Below are 17397 nucleotides of genomic sequence, written 5' to 3'. Positions count from 1 at the left end.
GCTATGCATTATCACTCTAAAAATGCATGTATTATATTATAAAACTTAATTCCAACTACCAGTAATTTTATGTAATAACGCCTTTAGTCCTTGGCATGCATCGTGCTCATCAACAATGTGATATCCTTATCAATCAAAAACAGTATTTGTACCACATACTCAAATCCCCTACAGGCATAAACACGATCAACAGTAAAAAAACCTCCAATTTGAATCCAAAACTCATGGAAAGAATCCCTCAATTAAAGCATATGTGATAGTTTAGTTGGGATAGTTTAGTTATGATCCTTAGTCGGGATATGTGCACTAAGTTTAATGCATTAATAATTCCAAAAAGTGCTTTCTTTGCTTAAAACATATGTGAGTGGCTAGTCTACATGTTTACATCAATCTTTTCACATATACCTAGTATAGGGAGTGTAGTTAGAAAGTCTGTGTGAAAATAGAGTGTATATCCGGTGATGAATTGAGGAAATTCTCTAAGGCATGTTACTACCTTTAAAATGTTGTTTTAATTGATTAAATGCAAGCTAGTGAGTGGTGACTGTGATTAAGTATGCGCTTGAGGGTAAGGATAACTAAAATCTATATGAGTATTGATTTTTAATATGTCATGTTTCATTGAAAATCCTTGAGGCAAATGTTGAAAGGTTTAGGTTATGTTTTGTTTGTTTTGTTTGTCTTGTTTTGTTCGAGGACTAGCAAAAGCTAAGTGTGGGGGAATTTGATAGGAGCATATTTATCCGACTTAGTTAGCTTGTTTTCTTGCATTTATGTTGTTAGTTCTTACTTATTATAGTGTTTTAAGCTATTTTCATGTGTTTGTAGGTCTAATTAGCAAAGTTGGCAAGAAAGTGCATTTTGAAGCATTTTGAAGCAGTTTTGGGCACCAAATGGATAGCTTATGAATTGAGCAAGATGGATGGACGAATTTGAAGTTCAGGAGGCTAGGAATGTGCTGAAAAGATGAAGAAAATAAATCCAAGACAAAGAAGATAAGGAATCAGCTCAAAAGAGGAAACATTATCCAAAACCTTATCTAACCTTATCTTATCCAAACTAACTTTATCTTATCTTATCCTTGCCTAACCTAGCTTTATCCTATCTTATTTTATCCAAATCAGTTTGTGACTTAAATCTAGCTGCAAGTCCAATTCATGGCAATATCAAATTCACATAATTCAACAATTATGGATATAATGCATACACAATTTATGTATAATCTAAAATTTGAAAAACGTAAAGTTGGGTCATGTATTATGGTGAATGTTCATGCTATCAGGGCTATAAAAATATCAAGATAAAAACTGTTGTTTTGAAAGAACCTGAGTGCGTGATGATATTGGTGAATTGGTGTAACGACCCGTCCCCGAATATTATGGGTTTACAAATCCGAAAGATTTGTTTAATTTTTGAAATTATTGTTTTGTATTATTTGATATTATTATATTATTAATTTGTTTTGTTCCCTATGGGACCCACTCCCCACCTCCCATTTTTCCCGTATCTCTTCCCCAATACTCTCGGACTTTCTCGAACTTTCTCCCTCATCTCTCTGTCACTCTCATCCCCGAGCACACATGCACACACACTAGACACCTGCTCACCATTCTCTCTGGCAAGCACCACACACCACCACCATTGTGGGCCTTCTCTCTCCCTCTCTCGTGACTCTTCTTCCTTATCTCTCAGCTCCCTTCTCTGTAACACCGATGCTGAGACCCAGAGACCGTGCCTCGCCATTTTGGCGAACACTGCCACCACAACCCAACCCTCCACCTCGTCATATCTCTATCCTTGAATCTATAACTAAGGACTAAACTGTGGAAAATCCTCGGATTGATTAGCTCCGACATTGAATGGGATGCTCGACGAATTCATGACTTTATTCCGATTTGGGTAAGGATCAATAACGCTCAAAACCCCTTTTATTAACTTTTTGGTGTAAGTTCTGAGTTCCCTATGTGTTTTAATGATGAAAAGGTATAGAGATAACTCGTGGAAGTTATTTCCCATATTCCGGCGAAGCCGAGATGTTTGCAGGCCATTTTCGACCTACTCTAGCCACGGCGAAGGACCATAATGGTATATTCTTGTTCCTGGCGTTCTTAATTTCATTTTTGCCTTTTGAATCGTATAAAATGGTTAAGTTTTGAAGCTAATCGGAGCTCAGGAATTCTCCAGCCAAAATCCAGCCTTCTCATTCGTTGGGTCTGGCAACCGACAAGCTCAACCGGGTCGACCCGACCCGCACCCAAAACCAAATCCATTTTGGCCCAAACCTTTAGGCCATTGTTCCAGCCCAACTAGTGAAACTGGCCCAAGCCCAGATTCATAGGCTAGATCCAACCTGGGATCCAACCTGGCTCAATTCCCAAATGGATCTGGAATATTCTTGGTATATTCCCTGAGATATTCTTTGGAATATTCCTTGTGTTGAATTTTATGAAATTTTCCCGGAAACGTTCCTAGACTAATTTCGACTCCCCGAGTTCATTTTTGACATCCGTTGAGTGAGATTCTGAAGTTTTAGCGTAGTTAACCGGCTCGGTGTCTCGGTTGACCCAAAAGGTCAACCATTGACTTTTTGGGTCCGTCGTTCGTTTCTCCAAATTTAAACGTTTTAATTGAGTTTTTACTAATGGGCTTCTATTATGCTTAAGGTACGATTACTATCGGAGACTCCAATTTTCCTAGTTCGGACGGCTGCAGCCTCGCAAGTATCAGTGAGTAAACCCCTTCTTAAATTGCATGGTTTTTACTAAATGCTAGGCTTGCATTCACGAAAAGCATGATTCCATGATTTTATGTTTTATGTCATGAATTATTGGATTTTCGTTTATGAAATACTACGGATTTACCAAAATGATTTATTTTGGATTTATGAGATTTGGATCCTAAGTTTGATATGAGATTTTGAGATATGTTTTCTATCCTTATCTAGTGGGTTATCATACATCTCATACACACAACCTAAATATGTATACGTCTATGGCCATAGGACACAGTTGAGGATATTTATGACATACTTCCAGCTTCACTGGCGAAACCAGTGTCAAACAGCTTCACTAGCCACGGCTAGTGTCGGTGTGTTATGTTTATAGTTATATTTTCTTCTCTGGCTTAACCTAGAGTCGTACAACTTCACCTTCGGATGATGGGGCCTACCATGTTTCTTCACTGGCGTAACCCAGTGTCGTACAACTTCACCTCCGGGTGATGGTTATGCCTTAGGGCTACTATGATACCCCTAGTTGAGTATATCACAAAGTTGATTTTTGAGATTCTTTAGATTTGCCTTCGGGCATTTCGATACGACTTTTAAGAGATGGTTTTATTGCTATGAATAATTCGTTTTGGCATGTTAAAGTTTTCAAAAAAAAAAAAACTTAAAATGTATAAGACCATCTCCAAAGGAGATGTCAAATATGTTGAATAGGATTAAAAGACATTTAAGTGTTCTCCAATGGATATGCCATATATAATGTGACATGTGAGTCATTTGACTTCTTGCTTTCTAGGTGCCTTGCTTTCTATGTAATAAATGAAGGGGTAAATATGTAATAATCCAGGAGCCTTTATTCTATAAAAGGGCATCCTCACCCTCACAAATGAAGGAGCTCACATCCCCTAAACAGAGGCTCTCTCAAGCTCACTCTCACATTACATAGTTCTCACCCTCATCATCCTCTCACAAACAGAGAAATACAATATCAGTGTAGACGTAACCCAAACATTGAGATGAACCACGATGCATCTTGTGTTTTTTACATTTCTTGTAGATTTACGGTCGGATTTACATTGTTCCAAGACCCCTCCGGTTTTGTGCATCAACAAACTTTAACGAAAAACTCTCGGTACTGTTCACTTCTATCATTTTTATGGTTTGTTACCGAGCTCCCATATTCTTCACGCTGACATTGCAGTTCAATAATTTTGGATTTTTATCCAAAAATCATCCCGAATTCGCGATGAAACATTAGTCGAATTGGAAAACATTGAGAACGAGAAATGTAACTGTGAATCGTGATCAAACAAAAAAAACCAAGATATAGTGTTTCAATATACATTATACACGCAAAACTGCCAGAATTCAGAGGATGATGAGTAAACAGGTGTGAGAATAATATTTTGCAATGAAAGGGTGATCGTCGAATGGATTCTTCCCACAACTTACTGCATCTCCACTGATTGTATAGCGAGCTTGGCTGCAACCATGGAGATATTATCCTTAACAAATTCCAGGGAATTATCTAGCCTCTGGACGGTGTCTTTGAGCTCCATTGCCCTTAACTTCTCTAGCTGTAGCTTCGCAAGTTCCGATTCACCTGATCCTGATACACATTACATATAAACAACAAGATGCATGAGGGGGAGATCTCAGGCATTGTCACCAATTTCCAGTTTACAAGGAAAGCCACTTGACACTGTCCTATGTCTCCTAAGACCAATGTCCACTATGTTGTTCGATTGTCGGCTTCGGCCAAATTAAGTTTGCTTCACTAGAATAGGATGCCAACACAACTTACTGATTCCATTAGAAAATTTGTTACCTGATACCGGTTGAAGTGCTGCAAAGGAAACACGCTCAGGCAAGGAAGGAATGAAAGCTTCATCACAATCTAAGACTAGTTCCTTTTCACTCCACATTAGAGAATTGGCAATTCGAGTCTGCAACGGTGCCTCCTTGGGGGCCTAGTAGAACAGAGCAGACAGGAGTCAACGAATGCATATGAGGGTATAATGTACATACAGTCCTCATCTAATAAAGAGTCGTGTTAAGGACCACATAAAAAACGATACACATTAGTTGTGTCGAATCTCTCTCTCTCTCTCTCTCTCTTCTAATTTGTCTCTCTCCTTTCCTTGTTAAACTCTTCTCTCCCTCTCTGTCCGACTATCCTGTCCCTGAAATTTTCTTTTCCACCAGACTTTTGCTTCTCGAAGCACCATATCAGATTTGAGAGTGAGTTATGGTTACAGGGTTCTCTCCATTATGTTTTGTAAGCTCCCGCACCTCACACTCCACCTGACTCTCGACCTTCTTCATTTGATCAGATTCCGCACGAGTCACTGTCTGGATCTCCACCCTCTTCGTGATCATACAACACTCCACTGCCACCAGTATTCCAGTTCTATTCTGGTTGGATCTACTGACAGCAAGAACAATGCCCTTCTATCTACACTGTAGGGAGACAAACGACACCTGTTCTGGTGGTATTATGGCCACTATAATTTGGTTCTAGTGTTCTCCGATGAGTTCAAGTAAGAGTCTCTTTCACATCTACAACCTTAAGCTTCCCACAAAGTTATTCACTCTCAACTTATCAGCCTTCAGAAGAGTGGAAGACGGACGGAGTTTTCATTGTCTTCATTAAGATATTTCAGCTTTTCTTCCAAACCTTCGATTCACTCCATTTTTTGATAGTTTTGTAAATTTGAGGAGAAGGAGAGAATAAGTGGGGAGAGTGTAGGAAGTGGGAATAGTCTGTGAGAGAGAGAAAGAGAGAGAGAGAGAGAGAAGCACACCTTTAGCTTGATTTCCAAGCTATTTAAACTATATAGAGCTTCCTTTACTTGCATAACTTTTGGGTCTAATCCACTCTCGCTTTCAGGAACCCTGTCGTGCACAGGTATGACAACACCTTTCAAGTAAGGTTCTGCCTGCGTGTACAAAAGTGCAAACCAACATCTAGAAAGCATAAGAGTCAAGCTATTTCGTAGGAGATACAAATGATGGTACAAGTACAACAGAAAGAGCACAAGAAAAAGAAGAATTAAAGAAAAAATAAAAGACCTTGAGGGTTATATTTCCTCTTCCTTCCTGAACTCACTACACAGTCAATTCTGATCACCATGCATAGTAACACTTTCTGTAAAAATTATACTTGGTTGCACTTGCAATTAAAAGTTTTTCGTCTCAATAAGTTTTTGACTAACTTCATGTACACAGAGTACAGTTAAACTCAATTATCAATGCCAAGATTGACTAACTTCATGTGCGCAGAGTTTTATAAAGTTTCAATGTCGCATCAAAAGCTCCTAATATTCACCAAATCTCTTGTGACTCACCTGCACAAATTTCACAATTTTTACACGACCAATTCCTCTAATAGAGACTAGTGCTCCAACTTCTAAACGCTCAACCTGCAGAGTACTGGAATGATTTTAGTTCATAAGGTCCTTCAAATATTTGGAAATTGCATTGAAGTTCAGAAGCTTACATTTTCTATGAAAACCAAGCAGCCATTTCTGGCTGCAAAGGATGCTTCTCCTGATGAATTGTCAATGACGATAGGATCCAACACAAAATGCACAAAAAGCTTCTTCCTTGTCAATGACTGCAACAAATAGAATAAATTGTAAGTAGGATGAATACAGATAGTTTTTCTGACATCCCAAACCACACCATAGGATCTCCCTAACCTACACGTACGAGGAGGGACCGTTTTATCTCGGCTCACCTTTCGGATTCATGTTATACTAAATACAAAAGTAGCATGAATGAGTGATTGGGTGTACAACAATTTGTGATTCTCACCATAAAATGACCCGCAGTTGTGCAAACGCATGGCTACATATACTGACAAACATATGGGAATTACAACTACACAAAATAACAGAATTTATGTATGTTAATAATTGTAAAGCAGACGCCAAATAATGCTGGACAAGACCGAAGTCCCTTCTGTTTGGCTTGAAGAGGTGTCAGTTGTTAAACCAAGGCACCGTCCTTTGGCGTAAAGAGATTTGGGTTTCAACCACATTGCTTGATTTAAACATCGAAAAGCATTCAAGGTGAACCAAAGGGCTTCCATATATGACATGTGATGAGCACCTGCAGCTGCCATGAAAAACCTACACTAACTGAACCATCGAATTTCATCATTAGCACCAAAGGACTCGGACATTTCTTAATGCATATAAGAAATCCCCCGGTTTTTTTTTTTTTTGAATTTGGGTGTCTCTGTCTATGCTTTTCAAAAGCATTCAAACAAACAATTTATAAAATTCAAATGGACTTATATTTCTGTGTTCTATAATCTCATCCGAAGAGCAATCATGTCGTTCTTTCCAGGTGCTGCACATTATTACTATCAATGGTATATAACTTTACAGAAAACTACTTGATTATAGATAAGCACAATAGCTACGATGTTAATGTGCCATTGACAGGTATTTGTCAGAAGGAAAGTCGGCAGACCATCTTCATTTTACATCATACCTTCACAACACTTACGACTATCTCACTAAGTGCTTCTACCTATCAATAGCAGCTTTGCAAAAGTAACCAAACAGACCTTCAGTAGCTTGCCGAGTGTAACTTCAAAAATTCCCTAGCAATACCAATTTGACTTAAATCTCCATGAATTTTTCCCACCTCATATAAATGGGGGTAAGGCTAGCCGACATTCACCTCTCCCAGACCCTGCGTAAAGCGGGAGCCTTGTGCACTGGGTACGACCTTTATATAATTCAGAGCCAAGAAGGCCTGATTCGGTATGCTGTGGCTTACTAAAAGCTGCTCGTAAACGCAAAGCACCTAAAATGGAAGAACAACAGCAACAAAAGCATCTTCTTAAAAACTTATCGCACGGTTGGTTCTTGTTTCAATATACCTTCGCGGTTGTAAGTTTCTCATTCGTTTATTCTAACAAAATTTCTTCCACCTTACTTGCTCAAGACTCAAAACTCATGCTGTCATCAAATCGGAGAAAATGTAGCAACGAAAGTATATATTACCTCCTCCAGTAGAGCTAGATACCTTGCTTCATATAAGTGCAATGCCTTACTCTCAGAGGGAACTAGAACCTGAAATTTCGAAAACCAGTTTTTCGAAAATTAGAAATAATTCTTCTTACTGTAAGAAATAAACACAAACAAAAGAATTAATCATTCCAAGCAATCCAAATATTAACTAAATTAAATCACACAAATATAATGATGCTCAAAAACAACAGCAGACATCTTCGTAGCCAAGTTGGTTAGAGCATAGTGCTCCCTTCCGCCGCGAAGTTCGGACTGAAAAATAAAAAGATTGAGTTTAAAGAAAGAGAAATTGAAGTTAAAACCTCGTTCAAGGGAAAGGGAAGGAGCGGGAGCTCCAATTCCACCAAGGGGGTGGCGTTTGGAGGAGCAAAGTGGCGGCATCGTTTCAGTTTCTTCCTGGTAAAACTGAAACCAACGGAACTATAGACATTCCGGTGCGGGTTTCGGATTCGTGTCGCTGGTATAAACTGAGCGTGCTTGTCCAGGACAAACGGAGTGGTGGGATTGAATTTGAAGGCCGTACAATTCATTTTCTGCTGCTTCGATTTGGCTTCTTCGTTTTCCTTCCAAGTTCCCAACTAACAACCGTCTGACGGGTTATCTACTACGATTAAACTTATTCTAACCGCACGATGGTAGGCCTATCTCCGGTTCAGTGTTTAAAATATCGGTTTTTGTGGAAATATCGATGATATGCTAATTTGTAGAAATATTAATATCAATATCAGTTGTCTTTGATATAAATGATGGAATTTAGAACAAAATTATAGAGATTGTCAAACATTGGTTTGGAAAAAAAAATATAAGAGTTTCTCCGATATTTAACAATGTGTCAGAAATATCGATAATATCTGTCGATTTTAGCTTAAACTTAAGAGTGTCTCCGATATGAGATGAAGTTTAAACCTCACCACCCATTTTCCATACTTTCTCTAATTTTTTTTTATTTTATATTTCCATGGAAAATCAATCGTATCGAATAAATTTTAAACTCTGTTCTTGTCACACTTCCAAGTTCGAATTCTGAACACACGCGTGGCTACAATCTAGTACAATTCAAGGGTCAATGAAATTCCAAGGGTAAATTATAGTTTTTGCGGTATCAAATTTGTGTCAAATCACAACTTCATCCAATATCTTATTGCAATGTCATGTAAAAAAAAAATTTAGGATTTCAATTTCATTATAATGTTGTAGTCTGTCAAAGTTACAATCTTTTTAGTATCCTTGTTATCTGCTTACGTGGCATCGCAGGCCCTTTCTATCACCCATTTAGACTTCTCAAAAATAAAAAAATTAAGGGTTTTTATCACAAATGGTCCCTAAAATTGACCATGACCATCAAGATGGTCTTGAAATTGAAAATCAATTAATGTAATCCCTTAAAATAGGTGTCGCAAATCAATATGGTACTTCCATCACAATTCTGTTAAAAATTTTGTTAAGTGTTGATGTGACACATAAATGGGCCCTACAAGATTTACAGGTTTTTATCACAAATGGAACCAACGGAACTATAGACATTCCGTTGCAGGTTTCGGATTCATGTCGCTGATATAAACTGAGCGTGCTTGTCCAGGACAAACGGAGTGGTGGGATTGAATTTGAAGGCCGTACAATTCATTTTCTGCTGCTTCGATTTGGCTTCTTTGTTTTCCTTCCAAGTTCCCAATAACAACCGTCTAACGGGTTATCTACTGTGATTAAACTAATTCTAACCGCACGATGGTAGGCCTATCTCCAGTTCAGTATTTAAAATATCGGTTTTTATGGAAATATCGATGATATGCTAATTTGTAGAAATATTGATATCAATAACAGTTGTATTCGATATAAATGATGGAATTTAGAACAAAATTATAGAGATTGTCAAACATTGGTTTGGAAAAAAAAATATAAGAGTTTCTCCGATATTTAACAATATGTCAGAAATATCGATAATATCTGTCGATTTTAACTTAAACTTAAGAGTTTCTCCGATATGAGGTAAAGTTTATACCTCACCACCCATTTTCCATACTTTCTCTAATTTTTTTTTTTTTGATATTTCCATGGAAAATCAATCGTATCGAATAAATTTTAAACTTTGTTCTTGTCACACTTCCAAGTTCGAATTCTGAACACACGCGTGGCTACAATCTAGTACAATTCAAGGGTCAATGAAATTCCAAGGGTAAATTATAGTTTTTGCGGTATCAAATTTGTGTCAAATCACAACTTCATACAATATCTTATTGCAATGTCATGTAAAAAAAATTTAGGATTTCAATTTCATTATAATGTTGTAGTCTGTCAAAGTTACAATCTTTTGTTGGTATCCTTGTTATCTGCTTACATGGCATCGCAGGCCCTTTCTATCACCTATATGGACTACTCAAAAATAAAAAAAATTAAGGGTTTTTATCACAAATGGTCCCTAAAATTGACCATGACCATCAAGATGGTCTTGAAATTGAAAATCAATTAATGTAATCCCTTAAAATAGGTGTCACAAATCAATATGGTCATTCCGTCACAATTCTGTTAAAATTTTTGTTAAGTGTTGATGTGGCACATAAATGGGCCCTACAAAATTTACAGGTTTTTATCACAAATGGAACCAACGAAACTATAGACATTCCAGTGCGGGTTTCGGATTCATGTCGCTGATATAAACTGAGCATGCTTGTCCATGACAAACGGAGTGGTGGGATTGAATTTGAAGGCCGTACAATTCATTTTCTGCTGCTTCGATTTGGCTTCTTCATTTTCCTTCCAAGTTCCCAACTAACAACCGTCTGACGGGTTATCTACTTCGATTTGGCTTCTTCATTTTCCTTCCAAGACCACGGTAGTGTTCATTTTAACGAAAAATCATATTTTTATACTAAAAAGTCAAACTTGATACTATTTACTTTACCCTTTATTTTGTCCTTATCGTTAAAACTCAAAGTTTTCAAGCCATTTTCATTAGTTTTCATTTTAAAATATCAATTTTTATGGAAATATCGATAATATGCTAATTTGTAGAAATATTGATATCAATATCAGTTGTTTTCAATATAAATGATGAAATTTAGAACAAAATTATAAGGATTGTCAAACATTGGTTTGGAAGAAAAAAAAATATAAGAGTTTCTCCGATATTTAACAATGTGTCAGAAATATCGACGATATCTGTCAATTTTAGTCTAAACTTAAAGAGTTTTTCCGATATGAGGTGAAGTTTAAACTTCACCACCCATTTTCCATACTTGTCTAATTTTTTTTGGATATCTCCATGGAAAATCAATTGTATCGAATAAATTTTAAACTATGTTCTTGTCACACTTCCAAGTTCGAATTATGAACACATGCAACGTGGCTACAATCTAGTACAATTCAAGGGTCAATGAAATTCCAAGGGTAAATTATAGTTTATGCGGTATCAAATTTGTGTCAAATCGCAACTTCATACAATATCTTATTGCAATGTCATGTAAAAAAATTTAGGATTTCAATTTCATTATAATGTTGTAGTCCGTCAAAGTTACAATCTTTTGTTAGTATCCTTGTTATCTGCTTACGTGGCATCGCAAGCCCTTTCTATCACCTATTTGGACTACTTAAAAATTAAAAGAAAAAATGAAGGGTTTTTATCACAAATGGTCCCTAAAATTGACCCTGACCATCAAGATGGCTCTGAAATTGAAAATCAATTAATGTAGTCCCTGAAAATAGGTGTCGCAAATCAATATGGTCATTTCGTCACAATTATGTTAAAATTTTCGTTAAGTGCTGATGTGACACATAAATGGGCCCCACAAGATTTACAGGCTTTTATCACAAATAGAACCAACGGAACTATATACATTCCGGTGTGGATTTCGGATTCGTGTCGCTGATATACACTGAGCTTGCTTGTCCAGGACAAACAGAGTTGTGGAGAGCTCAGCCACTCAAGTTAGTCAGTGACCAATAATGGGTGATGTTGGGTGAGAGGTGAAGAAAAGGGTTGGGGGACAGAGAGAGGATAAGTAGTAGGGGGTAGGTAGGAGAGAGAGGGTTGGTAGGCTTCAACTGAACCGGCCAACTGGCTCCATACAACTGGGGCAACCGGAAATCTAGGTAATAATACATATAAAAATTCGGGTACAACTTTTCACAATCCACTTTTTATCTTTTAGAGTAGCTCCAGCGGGAGCTCTTGGGGGACAGGGGGTGAACAAGGCTAGAGAGCCCGACGGATTTGGTCCAGCGTGTGGTAGCCCGAGCGACAGGCCTGGCACGAGTTGCCAGCCTGAGAGCCCGAAGGTGACGTGACGCAAGGCTGACGTCTGGGCGACGTCAGCCACAATTTAAAACATGGGTCACCGGAACCCTCGAGGGAGAACACCAGAATATTTGGCAGGGATTCATCCCGATTCCGATCTTGACTTAAAACTCCATTAAAAATTGTAATTTGTTTATAACATACTTAGGGCCTCCGTATTTAGACCTCGTATAAATACTCAGGGGACTCAAATGTAATTATGTAATAAAGAAATGGGCAAATATGTAAAAATGGGAGGAGCCCTTATTCTATAAAAGGGCCTCCTCACCCTCACAAATACTCTCAGAGAAATACAATCAGTGTGGACGTAGCCCAAACCTTGAGGTGAACCACGATACATCTTGTGTTATTTACATTTCTTGCGGATTTACGTTGTTCCAAGACTTTCGGTTTTGTGCATCAACATAATTTAAGCACAAAAATGATGCTAAAATGAAAAGGAACAAGATTCTACCATTGTAAGTAACAACCGTGGTCGAGCTTGGCCGGGATTGGTCACGAAGCTCGCCGAATTCTGGAAAAACAAAACAGAAAGCACACAAAATATCAAAATTTGCAGTAAACCCAAAAGTCAATTACCTTGCAGTGCTCTTCTCCAGAAATTTGTAGGAAAAAACGAAATCAAATTTGGAGTTGTAAAACATAAATTTGCAGTGCTCTCTCTCTGCAGTGCAAGGAAGAAAATTTCGGGAAGGAAGAAGTGGGAAGGAAAGAAAGAAAAATGGTAGAAGTTTCGGGAATACCAAAAGGAAAAGATAAATTAATAATATAATTGTAGACATCGAAATTTCGGTAAATAAATGTTGACCGATAAATTAAAATTTCAACGCTCATGTATTACATAAATTTTACACGTAGCGTGTGTCTAAACAAAAAATCAAAATAAGTTGGAAAAGTCATCAAACAGGACACGTGTCAACACCTGGCAGAAACGACTTATTTCATCTGGAATATTATATTCAAAATTAGGCCTTGGAAATTCTATAAATAGAAGCCAATTTCATTCATTTTGAGGAAACCAAAATCATTAGGCAAAATTCTGAAGCTCTGAAGCTCTAAAACTTCAAAGCTCTCAAGCATCCAGATTCCCGAAGAATCAAGAAAGCCTTCTTCGTTCTTCGTTCATCGTTCTCCCAAGATCAAGCCTCGACGGCCCTTGGATCAACAATCATCCACCTTCAAGATCAAGCCCCAACGGCCCTTGAAGAAAGCCTTCTTCGTTCTTCGTTCATCATTCATCCAAGATCAAGCCCCGACGGCCCTTGGATCAATAATCATCCACCAATTCAAGATCAAGCCTCGACAGCCCTTGAAGAAAGTGTTCATTGTTCATCATCCGTTCATCCTAAGATCAAGCCTCAACGGCCCTTTGGATCAACAAATCCACACATCCAACCGTTCTTTAAGATCAAGCCCAAAAGCCCTTGAAGATCTGTTCATCCATCAACCTTCAAGATCAAGCCCAAAAGCCCTTGAAGAAACTTCCAACTATTCATCCAAGATCAAGCCTTGACGGCCCTTAGATCAACAAAATATTCATAAATCAACACCTTACGGAGATCGAATCAGAGGATCAAAATAGAGAGAGATTGTAACCCAAAATCATCAAATACAAATATTTGTTTGTGCATGTTGTTCTTGTCTCTTTCGTTTCAGGAAATTTTCGTGTTCACAAATTGGCACGCCCAGTGGGACCATATCTACCTCTCATCTCTTTCTCCGTTCAAGAAATTCGAGCACACTTCCAAAATTAATGGCATCAAGGAAGGCTCAAACTGTTCCCGCAATTGGCGCAAAGAACAAGAGCGTCCTCGTCGCAAGTGGTGTCACTTTAGGCATCACGACTCGAAGCAAGGCAAGAGCTACTTCTGCCGCCTCTTTCACCTCTGCGTCAACTCTGCCAAGGGAACAAGAGCACCCAAGGCACGAGCCTTTAATCACCTTAGCCTCACCAAAGGCACCTAGGGGCGAAAGTCCAAGGAAATACTCCGAATCCATGCTCTCCGATGCCAATTCGAGCGGCAGTTCAGCCATGCAAGTTATGACCATTGGAGCAACTTCAATCGATGAGCAGCTGGCTCAAATGAATGAAGCAATCGCAAGGCTAACCCGAACTGTGGAAGAAAAAGACTTGCAAATCGCTGCACTAGTCAGCCGACTGGAGCCACAGGACGGCGATAACCCTAACCCAGAAGAGGAGTCTCCGGTGGAAAATATCGATGTGAAGCCGGAGCCAGACCAAGCAGCAGCACTCATGGGATCTCTTTCTATCCAGCAACTGCAGGAGATGATCGCCAACACCGTCAAGGCACAGTACGAAGGGAGCTCAAATACCTCCAGGTTGTACTCAAAGCCTTATTCAAAGAAGATTGATGCCCTAAAGACGCCGAGGGGATATCAACCACCAAAGTTCATGTAGTTTGATGGAAATGGAAACCCGAAACAGCACGTTGCCCATTTTGTTGAAACTTGCAACAACGCAGGGACTGAAGGGGACTACCTCGCCAAGCAGTTTGTGCGCTCGCTGAAAGGAAACGCCTTTGAGTGGTACACGGATCTAGAGCCTGAGTCCATCAACAGTTGGGAACAATTGGAGCGGGAATTCCTCAACCGCTTCTACAGCACCCGCCGCATTGTGAGCATGCTAGAACTGACGAGCACAAAGCAGTGGAAAGACGAGCCAGTCATTGACTACATCAACAGATGGCGCACTCTAAGCCTCGACTGTAAAGACAGGCTCTCGGAAACCTCTTCAATCGAGATGTGTATCCAAGGCATGCAATGGGGTTTGCAATACATCCTTCAAGGCATTAAACCACGGACCTTCGAAGAGCTAGCCACTCGCGCCCATGACATGGAGTTGAGCATCGCCCATCATGGGAAGAAGGAACCGATCGCTGACTACAAGAATGACAAAGTTCTTGAGACAAAGGTGGAGAAGGCTACGTGGAAATCCACCAAGGAAGCAATGACAGTCAACATATCTCCCGTCAAAATCCCTACACGAGGCAAGGCGATTCAAGCTGAAGCTTTTCGTGATCAAGAGATGCGTATACGCACTTTGAATGAGCTTGAGGAGAAAACTTATCCATTCCCTGACTCTGATGTGGTTGCCATGTTAGAAGACTTGCAGGAAAAGAAGGTGATCGGCTTGCCTGAGTGCAGACGGCCAGAAGAGATGAATCGCACCGACAGTCCAAGGTACTGTAAATTCCACCGCTTCATCAGTCATCCGACAGAAAAATGCTTCGTGCTGAAAGATCTCATCATGAAGTTGGCTTAGAAAGGAATCATTGAGCTAGATCTTGACGATGTGGTGAAGTCAAACTATACCACCATCACTTCTGGCTCTTCCGACTCAAGGTTTTTACCTCAACCGCTGGGGGCATCCTCCAAGACAAGCAAAGTTGAAGGTTGGACTCAAGTCACTCTTAAGAAATTGCACAAGAAGCATATGTCTTCTCCACAAGCTTGCCAATGGGAAAGGGGGCAAAACAGCTCCCGTTCACCTCCAGAACAATGTGAAAGTGTTGGAGATAATGAAACTTTGACACGAAGATCATCCATCCCTATCACGATGCGTGACATCTTCCTAGAAGACTTTTTCAACTACTCAGTCAAAGCTCCTTGCTATGAAGATTGCGAGGAACGACTCTCTCAGATCACTTGACGAACCAATGCTCCTTGTTCGCACGAGCCTAAACTGCACGAATCAAAGCTCCTTGTCCGCACGAGCCTAAACTGCACGAACCAAAGCTCGTTGTCCGCACGAGCCTAAACTGCATGGCACAATGCTCCTGGTCTGCACGAGCATAAAAGGCAACACCAACGCTCCTTGCCTGCACGAGCTGAAACTGCAACACGGCACCAAATACTCCTTGCCTGCATGAGTTAAAACTGCAAACGGCACAAAAAAAAATACCAAAAAAAAAAATGTATTTGAACTACGTTACGACTTGATCTCTTCTTTGGAGGGGTACGTAGGCAGCTCGAATGTTCAATTTTTCGATTTCAGTCATCACATCAAAATAAATAAAAAAATAAATAAATGTTTTATTAAAGAATGTCAATTTTTATTACAAATTTATTTTGTTAAAAGAAAATTTGCAATTCTCTTTGTACAAAATTAAATTACAGTTTCTTCGAAAAAAAAAAAAATATATATATATACATACGTTATAATGTATTATAATATATATATAAATAGTGATGGTGGGCTGGATCGTTGGGGATGAAGCCCAAAATGACGTTCTCCTTCCTCGCACCCATACCCAGCAACCTCTCCACCACCATGGAAGTGAAGGACCAGATTGAAAAGAAAAGCCAAGAAGCAACCAATTCAACAGCAAGACGCAGAGCTCGAGCGCTTCAATTCGCTTCCATGGAACCACTCTCGCCCGAACAACGACAACGCCGTCACTCAACTGGTCGGCAACGACGAGCTCGAAGGAAAGTCCCAGTGCATGGAAGCAGCTGCCCCAAAGTCTCATCCGCCGGAATCTGCCATCTCAATCAGGATCGCCGGAAATTTACCGAAGCTCATTGACGAACCTTTGCCGGAGATTCCCATTAAAGAAGAGTTGATTGAGGAGGCCAAGATGCAAGCGTGCACCGGGATGCGGAGGGCGTCGCAGGTGAGGATGTCTACATCGGGTTCGGGGAAAGCTTTGGTGCCGGAGAGACCGTGCAGGTCGACGGAGGTACAACGTTTCGGCTTATAAGAAGGGTCTCGAGATCGATCCCAATAACGAGTCTCTGAAGTCTGGTTTGGCTGACACTCAAGCTGGTGGGCTTACTCCGGCTACGACTCCATCTTTCTTCCTACTTCAGATCTCTATCGTGACATGTCGATCATCTCAACCCCAACAGAACCACCTCCCGTGTTACGACACCAGCTTCCTAGTCATCCTCGGCATCGGCCTCAATACCAGGCCTGATCTTACCATCGAGACTCGGGCTGACCAGAAAGCCCTCGAACGGCTCTAAATCGAGCAGGTCGGCCTCTCTGTTGCCGGGTAGAGCAAATCTGATTGAAATGCGATCTGGATATTCCGAGACGGAGGGGGCACGGAAGTCAAGCGCCAGCTTAGGGTGTTCATTCTCCTTCACCGACTTCACTGCGCCTGCTGAGGATATCGCCACCCTCTTCTCCCTCTTCACCTCCGTCGCCTTGCTCGGACTCGGCACCAAGCTCCTCAACGCCTCATTTTCTGCTCTACAAGTAGCGGTCGTGGTCCCTGGACGATGAGGCGTGGAACCACCACAAAAATAGTACTGCAGAATATGCAAAATCAGAACATGAATTTGGTTTTGTCCACCGACGCGAAGCCATGGCT

The 17397-nt window shown here is 40.0% G+C and overlaps 1 protein-coding gene across 1 annotated transcript; it reads right to left on the bottom strand.

The window, feature by feature from the left end:
• Positions 1 to 4014: 4014 nt before the first annotated feature.
• Positions 4015 to 8385, bottom strand: LOC126598482 (uncharacterized). Its single transcript, XM_050264844.1, has 7 exons — positions 8073 to 8385; positions 7744 to 7812; positions 6225 to 6341; positions 6073 to 6147; positions 5530 to 5664; positions 4554 to 4695; positions 4015 to 4334 (listed from the first exon to the last, which is right to left on the bottom strand). Exons 1-7 carry the CDS (start codon positions 8298 to 8300, stop codon positions 4174 to 4176), a joined length of 927 nt encoding a protein of 308 aa, XP_050120801.1. The 5' UTR covers positions 8301 to 8385; the 3' UTR covers positions 4015 to 4173.
• Positions 8386 to 17397: the final 9012 nt, after the last annotated feature.

Source organism: Malus sylvestris, chromosome 14 (genome assembly GCF_916048215.2).
Source record: "Malus sylvestris chromosome 14, drMalSylv7.2, whole genome shotgun sequence".
In the NCBI taxonomy this organism is placed as follows: domain Eukaryota; kingdom Viridiplantae; phylum Streptophyta; class Magnoliopsida; order Rosales; family Rosaceae; genus Malus; species Malus sylvestris.
Note: the sequence above shows the minus strand (reverse complement) of the source record. Positions and strands in the feature narration are given on the sequence as shown.